The sequence below is a fragment of the Anarhichas minor genome, unplaced genomic scaffold, assembly GCF_050575085.1.
Source record: "Anarhichas minor isolate MPS153535 unplaced genomic scaffold, ASM5057508v1 ptg000136l, whole genome shotgun sequence".
Lineage (NCBI taxonomy): Eukaryota > Metazoa > Chordata > Actinopteri > Perciformes > Anarhichadidae > Anarhichas > Anarhichas minor.
Genome location: NW_027466582.1, coordinates 6,309,678 through 6,327,256, shown reverse-complemented (window position 1 = coordinate 6,327,256; position 17,579 = coordinate 6,309,678). Strand labels below are relative to the sequence as shown.

General features: G+C 41.2%; 1 protein-coding gene across 2 annotated transcripts; it reads left to right on the top strand.

Annotated features, from left to right (window-relative positions):
- The first annotated feature begins 5,352 nt into the window (after window positions 1-5,352).
- On the top strand, window positions 5,353-17,475 carry ptk2bb (protein tyrosine kinase 2 beta, b). Of its 2 annotated transcripts, none has more exons than XM_076084524.1 (30): window positions 5,353-5,547; window positions 5,911-6,089; window positions 6,191-6,278; window positions 6,693-6,772; window positions 7,052-7,114; window positions 7,324-7,378; window positions 7,504-7,644; window positions 7,746-7,820; window positions 8,451-8,552; window positions 8,711-8,828; window positions 8,999-9,038; window positions 9,258-9,289; window positions 9,414-9,458; window positions 9,551-9,648; window positions 10,044-10,125; window positions 10,218-10,318; window positions 10,514-10,629; window positions 11,600-11,700; window positions 11,944-12,033; window positions 13,176-13,380; window positions 13,566-13,674; window positions 13,785-13,844; window positions 13,929-14,054; window positions 14,220-14,372; window positions 14,610-14,645; window positions 15,364-15,388; window positions 15,495-15,529; window positions 15,769-15,903; window positions 16,052-16,132; window positions 16,870-17,475. In XM_076084524.1, exons 1-30 carry the CDS (start codon window positions 5,353-5,355, stop codon window positions 17,083-17,085), a joined length of 2,982 nt encoding a protein of 993 aa, XP_075940639.1. In that variant the 3' UTR covers window positions 17,086-17,475. The 2 variants fall into 2 exon arrangements, with proteins under 2 accessions (XP_075940639.1, XP_075940638.1); XM_076084523.1 differs by having other exon boundaries at window positions 9,255-9,289.
- The last annotated feature ends 104 nt before the right edge of the window (window positions 17,476-17,579 follow it).

Genomic DNA, 17,579 nt, shown 5'->3' with positions numbered 1-17,579 from the left:
TAGTTACACGACGTATTTTTGCTACAAGCAAGGTTTGGAAATTCCCCAGTCCAAGACTACTGCGACACTCACAAAAACTGCTAGAAAATATAATTTTTTGTAACTTTTTTTTTTTTGCAGGGGAAGGTACGAGGCAGTCAGCCGCCATATTCCCAGTTTATGAGGTCCATGAAATAAGGAAGTGGGCCCACCTCACGGGAGACCTGCATAGGTGAAGGAGTGGCCACCTGCTCAGTGTGAGAGTCAAACTGTCAGGACTGTCCGCGAGGAATAACACCTTCTGTCAAGCTTTTATTCTTAGAGGAATCAAACCAGAACCAGGTAAGACGCACCACTAATAGACGCGTAGTTTTATTCCAGCGGAGGGATTTACAACATCTGCCGTGGAGCGGTATTACAACTAACAGTGCTATGTGCCCACATTCATAGAGGTTAACGAAATATACATATAGACCTGCATTCATACCTTTCCATGACCCTAAACCTTCAGGTTGCTTGTGGCTGTAAACATATTTTTTCTTTAAAAAAAAAAAGATTTTTATCTTTGGTGGGACCATGAAATATGTCAAACCTGCCTTTGAAGCTTGTATAATTGCATTTTGTCCAAGGTAATGATATTGATTACAATGGCTTAATGTGAAGAACTAGCTGCCATTTTCTCCCATAGAGAGAGAGAGAGAGAGAGAGAGAGAGAGAGAGAGAGAGAGAGAGAGAGAGAGAGAGAGAGAGAGAGAGAGGGAGAGCGAGAGAGCTTCATGTTCCTTATCAAAGCAAGTCTGTGCAGGTGAAGAAGCAGCCAGCCACATTCCAGTGCCTGGGGTCATGACGGTGCAGTGAGCAGACCCTCAGCACAGCACTGTTCAGAGAGCAGGCCTGTCTGCTGAGTACCTGCCTGTGTTGACAAGCGCCTGTACCAGGAAACCAGGCTTCACTCTGCCTGCTGCTCTCACTCTGTTTAATTCAGGGCTTTTGTCGATGTGTGTAACGGTTATGCAAGCGTCAGGTTTTTCTCCCGAAAACACCCCGTCTTTCTTTCCCCTTTTCTCAAATTACCTTTTGGAAAATACGGTCCGATACAAAAACAAACAAACCGTAGGTAGCATGGGTGGAATGTGATTTCATGAGAATTTGCCGCTGACAGTTTTCTTATAATGCCCACAAACACCATCTGATGACACTTCTTGATGGAATGGATATTAATTGAGTCAGGTGAGCAAGTCATGACAGATTCTGGTAAAGGCAGTGTGTCTTCCATTGCTGACTTATAGAGACACTCAAAGGGTGAACTTGTGTAGGAACTATACAGCCCAACCCATACTGAATTATTGGATATAAAAAGAATCCAATAACAATATCTGCCTACAGTACTAAGCAATCTTTCAGTTCAGATCCCTTTGATTTTGTTTAAAATTGTGAACAAGATGCAAACTGAGTGGGACATTTCACAATGGAAAAGTCAGCTTGTCATTGTTCTCTGGTGGACTCATTTAAAGTAATACTCTTGAAGCTTTTCATTTGAATAAATGTCTGTGGCGACATTCCTGGGAAGTGACGCATTTTCCATCAGCCAGCAGTGGTTGGTTCTCGAGAGAGAGAGAGGGGGGGAGGCACACACACACACACACACACACACACACACACACCCACCTGTAAGTACAGGTGCTACTAAAGAGAGTTGACTCAAACCTTGTCTCATTATTTTTCTACTTTTAATTGTTTAGTCTTTAAAACAATTTGGAAAATAGTGAAAAATGTACATCACGCTATCTTAAAAAGTGACATCTATGAAATGTCTTGTTTTGTAAGAGCAAAGTTATTCAGGTTACATTTTTACATAACAAAATAACGTCAAATCCTCACGACAGAGCTATGAGATGTTTATCATTTTTGCTGAAGAACTACTTCAATAATTATTTGACTATTAAAAATAGCTGCATAATATTTTCCCTTTGATCCGCTATTAATCGAGTCATCGCTGCTGCTCCAGACGTTTACACGACACAGATTTATCTGCAGCGAGCTAATATGGGCCTGGACAATGTATTGCTCTCCCGTGCAGCCTGGTCTGTTGTGTGGAGTGTTGAAAGAGTTACTTCACTCCACCTCGGCTTCAGTTTGTGGTAGAAATCTCCCTCGGGACCAGTTGTTACCATAACAACTCAAGTGCCAGCATGACAGTGTGAGTGAGACAGAGAGAGAGAGAGAGACAACAACACAACACCGTGTGGCTGGAAAGCTAGAAAAACTAGAGAGCTGTTAAAAGACACTGACAGGAGAAAGGACTTCCTGGCCATCGGGGATTTTAGTTCGGGGCTTTTGTTGTTGATGAGACTGTCCTTGTAGACTATTGTCCAAAAATATTATCATGACTTCCGATACCTGAGTGAGCTCAGTGATGATTTCACACAAGTTGAAATCCAGTGATCGCATTAAGAACAGAAGAGCCCGGTGCTTGGCATCATTTCAACATTTGTAACACTCGTGTTAAAACAATACCTGAGTTTTGGCGCGATAACAAGAGCGTGCCTTTTTTCGATATCTTACTTTACCAAATACAAAAACCTTCTTTTATTTTTAGCAAAATAAGCCAAATGTCTTAAAATACAAGCAAATGTACAAGAGCTTGGGATAAAACAGTAAAATATTAACAAAATGATGATTTAAATCCATTAATATCTGATTAAAGAGCATTTGATAGCAACTTTCAATGCCAGACATTGACCCGTATATATCAAACCTCTAAGAATTACACTTAGAAAAGAGCCATTTTAGGAGTATAACAGTTCTTTATATGTATTTATAAGCTGAGTGTGAGCAATAACACATTAATGAAGCATTTTCCTCAGAGACGTATATTTATTTGTGTCTCTGAGGTCTTTGTCCATGCCCCATTGTTCTTGGTTTTAGAGTTTAAATGTTAAGAATTAAAACTAGACAAAAATCAAGTCGCACACACTTGTTACCTGAAGTTAACCGCAGGTCACAAGGTCACAGTGACGCAGACACCTGGTCCAGAGCTTCACCGCTCATCACTCAGACGAGACTTTTTCTTTCTTTGTTTAAGTTTCTTTTTTTTTTTTTTACATAGCGGACAAATGTTTTTGCAATTCTGTCTGAACATAGCAATCTGCGATGTATATCTGTCACTAGGCTGACTCACTGTTTCTTTCACTTGAGCCAAGGAATGTATTTGTATATCCACAAAGCCACGTACTTCAAATCCATGGATGGATGTCCCCCCCCCCCCCCCCCCCCGAGAATTCATCTTAAGCTTCACCCTCCTCCATCCACTCTTGTCAGGCCTCCCACACCCAGGTGATGGTGCAACATGCCGGCCACGCTGCACGCTTTATCTTCTCCCTCTTTCCCTTTCTCACCAAACGCACACACACACACACACACACACACACGCACAACACACCCACACAGCCCTGCTGGTGGAATTCATGGCCTCAGGCTAACAAAACACAACCTCGTCCAACAGCGGGGAACTAACACAGCTCAGCTCCCCCTCGCAGCAGACTGACAGCACGGAGCTCTCCATTTATGAGAAAACACATTATGGCGCTTTTCTGACGGACGCTATTGCGAGGTGGGTCACTGACAGAATGATCTGCTCTCACCCTGTTTGCTGAGTCAACATGCCATCAGATGTTTGATTGACAGGGCAGAATATTAGTGTGATGACTGGAGAGACTCATGTTTTGGGGGCTTAAGGTGGGAGCAGCTCTGGATTTATTTCCCTGATTTCTTTATTTCATGCATCAGTTGGTTGCTGCCCTTCTCTTTGCTACATGTAAGCTGAAGTTCAATCAAAGTGAGGGCAGGCTTTCATCAGTATTAGTTGACCATTTCCAGGTGTGTAGTTGTGATTGTGTCTGTGTGTTCAGGTTTTTATGATGTATATAGGCGTCCGTCATCATGTTTGTTTAAAGCTAAGAGGTCAGAGAAGGATCTCTGGCTGGGGGGTATTTTTTGAGGTATTCATGTCTTAAAGAAATAGACATTTTGGAAAAATGCTCATCTAATCTAAGAGTTCGATAAGAGGATTTGATACTACTCTCAATTCTGGCTGTAGGGTAAATATGTAGCTGGCGCTAGCAGCCTGTTAGCATAGCTTAGCACAAAGACTGGAAACAAGGGGAAACAGCTAGTCTGGCTCTGTCCAAAGGTAACAAAAATAAATCCACCTAGCAGTCCCTTTATAGCAAACAAGCCGGAGTGTAAAGCAGGAAGTCACTGCGCTCGGCCCAGAGAAATCCCCCCTTTGTACGTATTAAACAAACAAAGATACAGCTTATTAGATTTTGAGCTTTAGAGGTGCTAGTAGGCAGATAAATATGAGGAATGAGTCCTAAAACCTTCCGGTTCCGGTGTCTCAAAGTCAATGTTGTTGTTTTTTCAATGGCTTTTGTTTTTCAATGGCTTTTTTCTTTCAATGGCTTAGTGGTGGTAACGTGAAGTCATACGACAAACGTTTTACTTTTGCATTTCTTTTTGTAGAGAGGAACCAATGCGAAGCCAATTTCTGGGTTTGGCCTAGAAAAAATGCATAAAGCCTGCAGCACTCTATTGTTACCTTTTAGGCAGAGCTGGCTGTTTCCAGTCTATATGCTCTATAGCTTAATATTAAACAGACAGATATGATATACAATTCTTCTCGAAATGTCAAATGATTCCTTCAAGAAGGGCAGAGAGCTACTTCCCTGCTACACTGAGATGTTTTTCCACCTCAGATTCTTGCGAGTAGGACAAATCAACACAGGTTGCATAACGGCCCACAGCTAAGAAGTCGGTTAGTCATCATGCTGTTTGGTTTTGGACAGATTTAGGCGTTGTTTCGCTTTACGACACCGTCCTTGTCAGTCTGTAGACGGGTAGTTTTAACTTTAAACACTACATATTCAATTTTTGGAGTTTTCTTTGTGGATGAAGAGTATACAAGGCTCCGCACTGTCACCATTTGTCTTTATGAATCACTCAAGCCCTCACTTGCAATCACAGTCAGGAAGGAATGTAATCAGCAGATCTCAGAATCAAATGATGTGAGTCATGGACACCACATGGCACAAGATCACAGCATGAGTGTGAATCGTAGCATGACTGTAGTACTATGATGAAGCAAGTCACAGAACAGGGTGTACTCTTTTGTTGAAGAGAAAAACAGCACCTTATTATGTGAAACAGATTTCTACTCTTCCTTGTTTCTAATTTGTCTACTTCAGGGTTGAAGATTGCAACCAGTTTAAGGACCCCTAACGCTTCACGACTCATTTTAAATCTTAATTTAACTTTTCTTTCCTTTGTCCGTCTAAAAGTTGATGATATGATGCTGCCGACCCACTCGTGAGAATGTATGAGGTGATGTCCGGTGACACCCTGTCCTGGAAGGTGGCCAGTCCAAGACAAAGCGTCACGAGCAGCCCCGAATCGCAATCCACTGGAGACGGAGGGCCAGTCAAGATCCTCAAAGTGTGCTTCTGCACCAACAACAACGTGGGCAAGAACTTCAAGCTGGTTAAATGTGACAGCTCCTGGCAAATTAGGGTGAGAGTAATCCCAAAAAAAAAAACATGGGGAAGGGAGGTAACGTGTCAGAAGCCTGTGATGAAGATGGGAATGGTGTTTATCTGAGATACTTTAGATTACAAATGTAAGATAGAAGGTGGTGTTTTGTATTTGAGCCAGACACCTGTTTTGATTGGCCCTTCCTTTATCAGTGTGCAAATAATCTTATCTTCTTTCCGTGTACAACAGGCAAAAATCTATTTTTTTTTACTTTTACAGCTAATTTGTTCGCCCTTGCATAAAAAGATAAAGAAAGTATCAACCACATAGTGCAATAAGAAGAAAGGATCACTAGAAATACATGATATTTAAAAAAATATATCCTCATTCGGTCTCCTTCAGGCTATCATTCGGTCGATTCTGATCTGTGGTCGATTGGGGCCGAACATCGAACACGCAGCATGCTACAGTCTCCTGCTGAAGCACCTGAAGTCGGAAGAACTTCACTGGCTGCATCCAGATATGACTGTTGGGGAGGTGGAGCAACGCTACGAGAGCCAACACGTGGAAGCTGAGTGGAGGTACAGATTGATTCCCGGGACGTTATCTGTTCTGCAGTGTTTTGATTTCAAAGTTTGGCTTTTGATAAACTTGCACGGCGTTTTCTTTTTTCCCAATGCAGGTATGACCTTCGTATCAGATACGTTCCCGTCAATTTCTTGGAAAAATTCAAAGATGACAGATCTACGTTAGTGTTTTTTTACCAACAGGTAACGAGCTTCAGTGTGTTTTATTTGTAACGTGGTGTCAATAAGAGGCGATGTTTTCACACCGCATTGTAATGACGCTTTCCTTCACTGGTTTTGTGTTGATAAAGTTTGATTTTCGGTTGGTGGCACTCGGGTATACACAGATATATTGTATCTAACTAAAGAAGGTTATCAGTACACAGGAAAGCAGTCTGTCATCACCACCTTTCAGCATTAAGTAGTGTATGAAACACATGCTGTTGGCCAGTATTGTCAGTATAAAAACGGCCTGTGATGGGATGGGGGCAAAGAAAATTGAACCTTTGTGAATCTCTACTTTTCCACCATATTTAAATGATTTTTACAATAGTGTAATAGTCCGGTATTGTTGTAGTATTTGTTGGTATAACGGATTTCTCTTTGATTTTGCTCCAGGTGCGTAGTGATTACATGCAGTATCATGCCTCTAAGGTCAGTGATGGGATGGCGCTGCAGCTCGGTTGTTTGGAGATCAGGTGAGTCACGGAAGTTCTCTCATTCTTTGGCTCTCAAAACTTCCGTTTCATTAAATGCGGTGATAACACCGATTTGATGGCGTTGGTTAAAGTTTTATTTTACAACTTGTCCATGTGTTACACAGCATGTACCGTGTAGGGTTTCATGTTAGTGATTTTGAGTTAATGATAGATGAAGTCCAGATTATGAGCAGGTCATAAAGTAACTTGTGGTTTAGGATGATGAACATTTGGTTGTGTAGAATGTCTTAGTGGCTGAGATATGTTTTCTTGTTTCAGGAGGTTCTACAAAGACATGAATGCAAAAGGTCTGGAGAAGAAGTCCAACTTTGAGCTGCTAGAGTACGTTTTATTCATTTCATAACTTATTACTCTGCATGGATTGACAGTGAGCCTTGAATTTATGAAACCCTTTTAAAGCCCCACTTGATAATGTTGCACACACCTTGGAGCAGCTTGACCACAATTAAGAACATGCTGTATTAATCTGGTAGCAATATATATATTTTTTATTTTTATTCTTACTGTTTTTCTGAATTTTCCAAATGAAGAAAAGAGGTGGGCCTGGACCTCTTCTTTCCTCAACAGCTGATTAACAGCATGAAGGTGAACTATCCTTACTACAAAACCACAAATGTATTTTCTGTATTTACTACTGGGTGCTCAATCACACCTTTATCAGAGAATACACATATAAGAATATCTTTTAAATGTCCCTGCTTGTGATCCAGTCAAGGCAGCTACGGAAGTTGATCCAGCAAACGTTTCAACAGTACTCAACACTCAAGGAGGAGGACTGCATGAACAAGTTTTTCGAGACCCTCAAAGAGGTCAGCAGCTACGATGAAGAGGTTTTCCCATGTGAACTAGTGGTGAGTAGCCCCCTACATCCTGTGGTAGTCTTGGTGATATCCTAATCTGCTCTTGTTCACATTAATATTACAAACATTTAACCACGCTCACTTGTCAACAGCAAGGTTGGAGTCTAGCAGTGGAGCTGGTCATCGGTGGGAGGGGGATTCGCCAACGCACACAGAAGAATTCAGCGGTAAGCACCGTGAAGATGTCGGTATTATATATCATATATTACATTGGTTTGTGTTGTATATCAAATCTATCGAGCTTAGCAGCAGCATTTTCTCGGCTCCACGCCGGCTCCATGGCCCGGAGGCATTATCTTTTTCGGGTTGTCCGTCCATTCTCGTGATTGCGTTATCTCAGGGGCGGCTTGATAGAATTCCTTCAAATTTGGCACGACCGTCCTCTTGCACTCAAGCATGAACTGATTCCATCAAAGGTTGCAAAACCTCACACAACAGTCCTTTTGGGCCATAACATAAGAATTCATGCGCTAATTAGGAAACGGGGGGGGGGGGAAACAGCAAGCCTTGCTCTGTCCAAAGGAAACAAAATCCACTTACCAGCACCTCTAAAGCTCACTAATGAGCTCCCGAAGTCGACACGCTGGTTGCTAACTGGCTGCTCTGAAAGTTGTATAAATGAATTAGTGGTCGTAGTATTAATTTATTCCTGCTGGATTTTTCAAGTCTAGACATAAGAAACTTGTCTCTTTCCATCAGTGGACGCTACGCCACTATAGTGTATCTAACACAGCTTGTAAAATTGAATCAGTCCCACCATAATTTAACTTATTGCATTCCTCCCTTTCGTGCCTCAGCCGGTTTTTCTAGCCGACTTCAAACAGATCAAGAAAATACAATGCTTATCTCAGAGCGATGGGAAGGCTCTCTTAGACCTCAACGTAGAGGGAGCCAGACAAGTGAGTACCACAACACTATCTACCTATTATATATTATTACTTTTGTACAGTGTTAAGATACAGAATAGCTATTCTAATTAAATACATTTACTGTTGAAAGCGTCTGCACAGGGTATTTGACCCGCGCTTACGTTGCCCTTCTGTCTTGTTTCTGATAGCGGCTGTCGATCAATGTGGCCACAGTCCCTATGGCAGAGAACATGATGGACCTTATTGATGGCTACTGCCGCTTGGAAAATGACACGGATGAAACTGTTATCTACCGACCAAATAAAGGTGTGTACGACTCAGACACTTCCCCTGTTGCAACATCACCGTGGTTGAAGCAATACATATGATGTTGTTTTTAACTATGGAGCATCGTTTGATGCCTTAGAAGCGTTCTGAAAAACTTGTATTGTATCATATAAACTTAATTGGATTATCATAACTCATTTCTGTCCTAGATGCCAATGTGCAGAGTGCCCTACCTGAGATTCCCACAGAGTGAGTGGATGTTGGCTGTTTTGTGCCGTCTCTCGGCCTCAGTGTAGCTGCAGAGTTCAAGCTGTAGTAATTCCTTTTGGTTGTAATAAGAAGTGAAAAGTTAAGAGTTATTGATGAGAAAGGCTGTTTTATTGAATCATTCTGTCAGCGCTCTGAGGAGCAATAAGTTGAAACTTTACGAGCGGGGCTTTCTCTCATTCTGTGTTTTCTCTGGAGCAGAAGAGACACCAGCTCGACCAGACACAGTATGGGTGAGCTGACAGTTTTCATCATTTTACATAAGCTCCATGTATAATGCAATACATAGCACCTCCGTTATATCATTATCTTACGCAAACAAGTAGATGCATATTGATCTTTCTGTTGTGTTTTCAGGGTCGGATATCTATTGTGAGATTCTCGATGAAAGGCCGAGATCAGGTCCGTTCAAAGTTTGTATTTATGTTTTTTGCAGAATGATTAGTGTGTGAACTGACTTTTGAACTTCAATACATTTAAATCTCTTTCTATAGTTGTTAAGTACGGGATCGACCGAAGTGACATTGTTCTGGGCCGGATCCTTGGCTCGGGTTTTTTTGGGGAAGTCTACGATGGAGTTTACAAAAAAGATGTAAGTGCATCTCCTTAGTTGAATTATATCAAAATAACAGCATAAAAGGATAAAAAAAAACGATATAACTGTCTATAAACTAACAACAGACATTAATGATGGGAAGTTTGTTGGAGAAATATAAAGTAATAAAATATTTGTGTTACCAGGAGTCACAATCGCTGCATAAAATATGTGATTATAGAATATAAAACCTTATTAACTGCGTGTTGACTGGCATTACATTTGTAGTAGGGCTGCAACTAACAATTATTTTAATTATCGGTTAATCTGCTGCTGCTGAAACTGCCTATCACAATGATCTAAAGCCTAAATTAAGATCTTGATCTTGAGAAGTCCAAAACCTCAAAGAATACCAGTTAGCTGCCACATATGTCGATTGTTGATTCTAACAGAGTGGCGAGAGGGTTAATGTGGCAGTGAAGACCTGCAAAGACTGTTCACCTGATGTGATGGAGAAGTTCATGAGTGAAGCAGGTAATTAGAAAAAAAAATTGTAGATTATAAAGAATTAAATGTGATAACAATAACTATGACAGTTACTTTGTGAACTTTGTTGTGTTTGCCAGTAATTATGAAGAACCTCAATCATCAGCACATCGTCAAACTGATCGGAATCATAGAGGACGATCCTGTGTGGATAGTCATGGAGCTTTATCAGCATGGAGAGGTTAGTGTGACAATCTGAATTTTAATGCAGCCGCGCTGTATAACTGAACTGAAATCTTGGACAGTTCTGGCTCGAGTCGTAGCGTTGCAGCTAGATTCCTGCATCTCACCGTGACAGAAAGAAGAAGAAGTGTGACAAATGCTCTGCCTTTGAGTATAAGTGAATTCCTGACTTCCTCAATTGTTGACGTTGCAGCTTGGGAACTACCTATCAGAGAACCAGAATACGATGACAAATATAACTCTGGTGCTGTACAGCCTGCAGATCTGCAAGGCTCTCGTCTACCTCGAAGGGGTCAACATGGTACACAGGTGAGAGGCTCCTTTTATTGTCATCCAGGAAGTGGAGATATACGGCTGTTGTCTTTTGTTTGTGCTGTGTTTATCACAGGGGACATTGCTAACACGAAACATACAGTGTGTAACACAAGAACGGTCACATAATAATCACGATTAATTTGTCAAACCAACTGACAACTCTTCTGTAAAGTGATGGACCCATATTGTAATGTATGTATGTAAACCCCGGGTCCCCTAAAACTTTATGCAGAAAACCAAGGACTCATGTTGAGAGAGTAACGATGATGTTGACAAAGTTGTCACTTCGACAACACTACGAAGTCACGGTGACCAGCTAATCCACACTGAAAGTGATAATGTCTGTGCTGAAACTCTCGTAATTTTCTCAGGCAGGAGTGTATAATGAATGAGGTCCTTTGTTACTGTCACAGGAGAAGAGGCACAACCTGTAATGTTCTCTGCCGATCATGCCGAGTCACAGCATCTTCTTAAAATTGTTATTTGCAGCACAGTGTTGATTCACAGGGATGCTGAGGAAAAAAGGCAAGTTGACGGTCCCATCGATAGATATAGTTAGTGAAAAAACAACAACAAGCTAAAACAGCATCTAAATGTAAATATAAGGTAATGACAAAGGAACTTGACATATTTATACTAAGACACACCTTTACAGAAAGTTGACAGAAAAGCATGTTTCTGCAGAATGTTATCAACGAGGTTTCAGGCAGCAAAGCAGCCACTCTGGATTCAATCTCCTGTGAAGAAAAACACAGACAAAGGAAATTACTTTCCGGGTGGAAAATGCAGAGATTCCTTTTGTATTACTTTCTGCTGCAGTTGAGGCAACATGGCATAGTTGTCAAATTCAGGTCAACCAGAGACGGGGGGCCACAGACTCTGCTTCTATAATCTACATTTGTATCATCTCCATCTGTACATAAACCCGAACGTTTCTTTCTGTGTTATTCGTGTTTTGTCTCAGAGACATTGCTGTGCGGAACATCTTAGTCGCCAGTCCAGACTGTGTGAAGCTCGGAGACTTCGGTCTGTCGAGATACATTGAGGACGAAGAATACTACAAAGGTAAGAGATGCGTTTAGGATGCTGATTTGACTGTTGCACTTTCTATTCTTGGACACCTAATTGTTTAAATTGTAATACATAAAACACATATATACTGTATCCTTGCCAGAATAGACAGACTAGTAAAGAGGGAACATCAAATAATGTAGTTGCCACGTTTGGAAAATGCACTTTTTTTTATGTCCCTGTTCGAAAATTGTAAATTTTGACCACATAATAACGAGGTCTCCCATTTCTTTGCAGCATCTGTTACTCGGTTGCCAATCAAGTGGATGGCTCCAGAATCCATCAACTTCAGACGTTTCACCACCGCCAGTGATGTCTGGATGTTTGGTGAGCTTGTGACACTAAACATCTAAATAATAACTAAATAAAACACAACAGCTCAGGAAGCCAGCCTCACTCAAAAGGCACTGCATGGTTTTATAAGCTGGTCAAGATGACTTGAACTGATACAGAGACTCGTGTAGGCAAACAGGGATGATGGACTGAACAACCACTTTATAAACATTTGTATATAGACCATGTACAGGGTTTCCTAATTACACGACTGAGTTATAAAGTTGCTGTATCATCTGTTACCAACTGCATCTCTACCTGTCTTAACCAAATTAGCACCATCTTGTGGTCCACTTCATAGCCACTCTGTGATCTGGTGCATTTCACACCAATATCTATATATACATTTAAATGAAACCGTTCACAATCATAATCTTAGATCTAACTCCTCATGTCTATTACTTTTTTTAGATGTCAGACACAAATATTGAAAATCTGCATATTTTGACATTTGATGATTTGTTCAAACACCCTCTTCTTCTTGAGAGCGGTAAAAAGCAAACAAGGCATAAGAACCTTAATGCCACTCTTTATTCATATGCCCGTTGCAATAGTACTGCCTTATGTCCTCCCCTAAAGCAAAATATGTTCTTGAACATAGCAAAACGTTTTCAAGACATAGAAAAAGTGAACCGCCATAAACAAAGTGACAATCTGAATATGTTGCTTTTCAACCTGGAAGTACACATAGGTTAAATGCCACACAGTCAGATCTCATATATTGTCTTATTGAAAAAGTTTATTTTACTGTTTTAAGTATATACATTTAAATAAGTGTAATGCACTTAAGAGTGATTCATTCTGTGGATTATCGTAGCTTTGATTCAGCACAATGCTGTTTGAAAAAAAGGTTATTATATAATTCTGTGTGGTTAATAATAATATGCATGTAATAATATGGTATAATAATAAAAAGGTTAATATAGTCTGTGTGTGGTCCTCTGTTTATTCACCATCACAATTAAATTGAGGTTTCTTAATATAGTATTCATGGTAAAAAAAAAGCTGTTACTTGCCTCGCCGTTGGCCCTCGTGACAACATCATGCTGCTCTCTTTCGTTCCCCTCTGAACAATGCGTCCCAGTAAGCGTGTGTCTAAGAGCCTTCTCTTTCTCTGTGTTTGCGCTGCTCCGTAGCTGTATGTATCTGGGAGATATTGAGTTGTGGACAGCAGCCGTTCTTCTGGCTCGAGAACAGAGACGTCATCAACCAACTGGAGCAGGGAATCAGGCTGCCCAAGCCAGACAACTGCCCTCCTGCCCTCTACTCACTCATGACCCGCTGCTGGTCCTACGATCCCAGAGAGAGACCCAGCTTCACCGAGCTGGTGGTGAAGATCAGGTACGTCTTTATTCAATATTTTAAAAAAAAAGCTCTAATTACTCTGTGGTATCGTAGCCTTTGCAAAGATGAAAATTGTTTTAATTTGAATCAATCCGCCTACTTGCAATAGCAGCCCATTAGATGTGTTTTTGTTCCTCTCTTAAGACATCATATAAAGTAACTTGTTGTCCAAAATCTGTCAGTGATGTCCACAAGATGGAGGAGGAGCAGGAAGTGGAGCGAGAGAGGGACAGAGCGCGCTCCACCAAAATCTTCGACACCAAGTTCAACTTCAACGAACCTCCTCCCAAGGTACGGATCTCAGCCACTGTGATTTCACAAAAAAACTGCACATTATTCAAATGAAATGTTATCATTTAGTGCTTGTTTTTTTTATACATATTTTGAATAATTCACTGTAGCCTTCAAGAATGAAACCAGGGCGGTTCGGGAACACCCTCAGTATTGGTCTGCGCATTCAGGTACTGTAGCGCACCCCAGGTGATCTCTAACCTCCAAGATGACGGACTTCTAAAATATATTCAGTGATTTGTGTATCTGTGCAGCTGAACGAGGCTCTGTGTGCCAGCTCACCCGACCTGGCCAGCCCATGTGAATACCAGTCCCCCGTCGACTCCATGAAGACTATTGGGTTGCCAGCCATCAGGTCCCCTCGGCGTCGCAGCATAGGGGTAGAAAGACTCTTGCCTGTGTGTCAATTTTCCTACATTTGAAGTCAAGTGTTCTAACGTTGATGAAGCTGGAGTTCATAATGAACGTATTATTAAGAGACCCCAAAAAAAGGCTTTGTGTGTTGTTGATCCATTATTCTCCTGTTGCTCCTCCACCGACTACAGGAGGGCGAGTTTTTCCGAGTGGAAGCAAACAGCAGGGAGGAAGCCACGCGCCTGTGGCAGAAGGAGAGACAGCACATGCAGAACACTCTCCGCCGGCAAAAAGAGCAGATGATGGAGGATAAAAAGTGGCTGGAGAAGGAGGAGAGACTCCTGGTGGGAAACAGAGCATCATTAACTTGTGTCAACCCCCTCTCTGTGTCTCTGTGTCCCCCCACTCTGTTGAATGTGGCCCTGGAGGCTACGTGGAACGAGGCATCGTTAAACAACACCAACCCACTTGTCCACTCTCGACGCCCTGCTAGCCTTAAATTGAATGTTCCCCTGATAACAGTTCCAAAGAGCGGGTTCATGACCATATTGTATAAAATGAACCTGCCTGTTCTTTTGCAGGACCCCATGGGACCAGAAGACGCTGCCGGCCCAGCGGTAGGTGTACTCTGATACAAACTGTGATTTTAGAGTCACTGTTACCAAATGCTTTCTGGCAATGTGTCTCACATTTCTGGGCCCAGTTTGTTTTCTTTGGCAACATATTCTTTTTCCCATTAGTGAGCAAACAGTCAGCATGATGCCACACAACATGTAGTAGTTTGTGTAGTCTTTCAAGCGGAGTGCAATGATGACAAAAACAGCCTAACAGTAGGCATTAATAGTAAATCTTAAAAAATATTTTTTTTATCCTCAAATACACATTACATGCGCACTAATGTCTATTGCTGGGGAGGCAAAACTATGGCCTGCGGGCCAACTGTGGCCCGCCGATCATTTTTTGAAATGGTCCTAGATTATGGCTTGTGCATATTTCTAATAAATTGCAGTGTTTGTACATCACACATCCTAGTTTAAACACTAGGTGTCGACTAAATTTAGCGAAATGATCTCTGTCTCTTGGCCCAGAAACCAATAAATTACCATTTCTGTCTGTTCTGATTGTTCCATCTGAAGATTAGATTTACAGAGTTACATTTGCATCGTTATCTTTTAAATGGGCATTATTGAAGTAATTTAAATTATACTCGAGGGTATATTTTTTGTAATATGTGAGCACACCAGTAAATGACTGTGATGTCAAACATTAAATAGTTTTGTAGTGTTGAAGCATTTTCTAGTCCTCCTGACATTCATCTTTTTCTATTCTCTTTAGTCCCCTGAAGGTGACGCAGAACATTGTAAGTGCTTAAAAGACATTTACATTTTATTTTGAGTCATTCTGGGCACTTTCATCTCTCTCTAAACCCTCCTGACTTTCATTTCTTTCATCTTTCTGCCATGCAGCACCTCCAGAGAAGCCCCCAAGGCTCACAGCACAGGTAATTTATATATTTTTAAATCTTTTTTAGCCCACTGACAAGACTATTTAATTGTATTAGCTTTGATTTTTAGATAAAGAGAATTCATAATGACTGGTGGAGTCATTTCAAGTAAAATCACCCTTCAGTTGAATGGAAATTGATGACACCATGCATTAAAATAGGGCCCAGTGATCCTTTGTGTAAGGAAACAGGATGAATATTTGTATCATTGAAACACATTATTCTCTCCTACTAAGCCTGCGCCCACAGCTGAGCTGGACCGCTCTGACGACAAGGTGTACCAATACGTCATGGACCTGGTCAAAGTTGTTGTCCAACTCAAGAACGACATCATAGAGGTGCCACCGGAAAAATACATCACCGTTGTCCAGGTACGCCGGGACACATTTCTGTTTTTCACTTCAGTTTTACAGTTTGTTGCTACTTTAGAAGCAAATTGAAGGTGTATGTCTTGTAATGGAAAACAAACTTGTTGAGTCATCCAGCTGATTCATGTCTTGCATTGATCTCTGCCCACAGTCTGTTGGGATGGCTTTACGAGATCTGATTCGCAGTGTGGATGACATACTGCCCACCTTACACGAGTCGGTCAGGACTGAGGTACAGTATATTTTCTGCAGCCTGTTTGCCATCTTTTCTCATCTCCTTCCTGTCTTTATTGATTTTTTTTTCTCCCAAGAAACAAAAAGTGACAGAACTCCTCTTCAAACACAAAGCAGCAAAGAGGAAATGAGCATTTTGTGTTGACTACTCTGCCTGAGGACACCCAAAAATCCATAGTTTTCACATTAGAGCAGTTTGAACAAAGCCATGTTTATTAATTTATCAAAAAGAGTACAGATATTTTTCATTTTACGAATTTCTTGCTTACTTGAAACAACAACGTGCGTAAAGGACCATATATGTGCAAAATGTATGGACAAAATAACAAGAACAGTTGACAGTATAATGCAGTTGAGTTGAATTAACACATCCCTGTAGGAATTTCAACCAAAACGTGCATAAGCTTCACAAAGGTAGTGCCCTATTTATTTGCATCACAAAATATTGTACAGGTGTGTTTATAGGCCTTTTCTGCAGCAGGCATTTTGAATTGTCATAGTAGGAAAAGCACAGGTGTTATTAATGACATTAACGACGGCTCTGCTATATTCAAGTGTCCCAATACGCTGTGACAATGAGCCAGCATGCACAATACCAGGACCCTGAAACTGGGATTCAGCAATCAGTCATTTTTATAATTTTCACCTCTGCTTTTCCAACTGTGACCCATCCAAATCTCCTCCATGAAAAAGGCCAACAGTGCCATCTATTGTGTTTGTTTACCGTCCCCACAGATCGAGGGCACCCAGAAGCTGCTGAACAACGACATGGCGGAGCTGATCAGCAAAATGCGGCTGGCCCAGCAGAATTCCATCACCACTTTGAAGGAGGAGTGTAAGAAACAGATGCTGGCTGCAGCACACAATCTGGCTATGGACAGTAAGAACATGTTAGATGCTGTGGACCAAGCCAGAGTCAGGGCCAACTTAGCCAAGCCAGTGGCCCCCTAGTGGACTGTAAGCTCTCCCATTCAAGCTAACGATTCACATCTGTCAGTCGGAAATAACATTTGCACAAAGTTGAGCATTTTTGTTGTGATCAATGGGAAGCAATGGGATTTTTCCATTGGAAAGGTTATGATACTTACACGTTAGCTAACCTTAGGCTATGAATGGACTACACCACGGTCGCATGGACAACTTGGAAAAAAGTGTATGTGCTTATCAAGGTAGCATGCATACTAACAATGATGGTCGTTTGGCATCACATTTACGATGCCTTCATTTCAGACAAACTTCATTAAATGTTGACTGTTCTCATTTGTGATTGGTGATTAATTGACTTAATTATCTGCTCAGAAATTTCATTTTCCTTGTAAATGTAAAATGTGTCAAACACAATCGTTTTTTTACAGCACAGATAAACAAAACAATTGCAAAATAATGTGATCCTGACCCGAGTGAAATGTTAAGATGATTAAACCAAATAGTTTGAAAGCCATTCT

Bases quoted from the DNA above. Each gene is read 5' to 3' on its own strand.
- ptk2bb (XM_076084523.1), top strand. From the start codon at position 5,353: ATGTATGAGGTGATGTCCGGTGACACCCTGTCCTGGAAGGTGGCCAGT. The intron at 5,548-5,910 runs GTGAGAGTAATC...GGTCTCCTTCAG, and splicing joins ACAGCTCCTGGCAAATTAGG to GCTATCATTCGGTCGATTCT. The intron at 13,845-13,928 runs GTACTGTAGCGC...GTATCTGTGCAG, and splicing joins GTATTGGTCTGCGCATTCAG to CTGAACGAGGCTCTGTGTGC.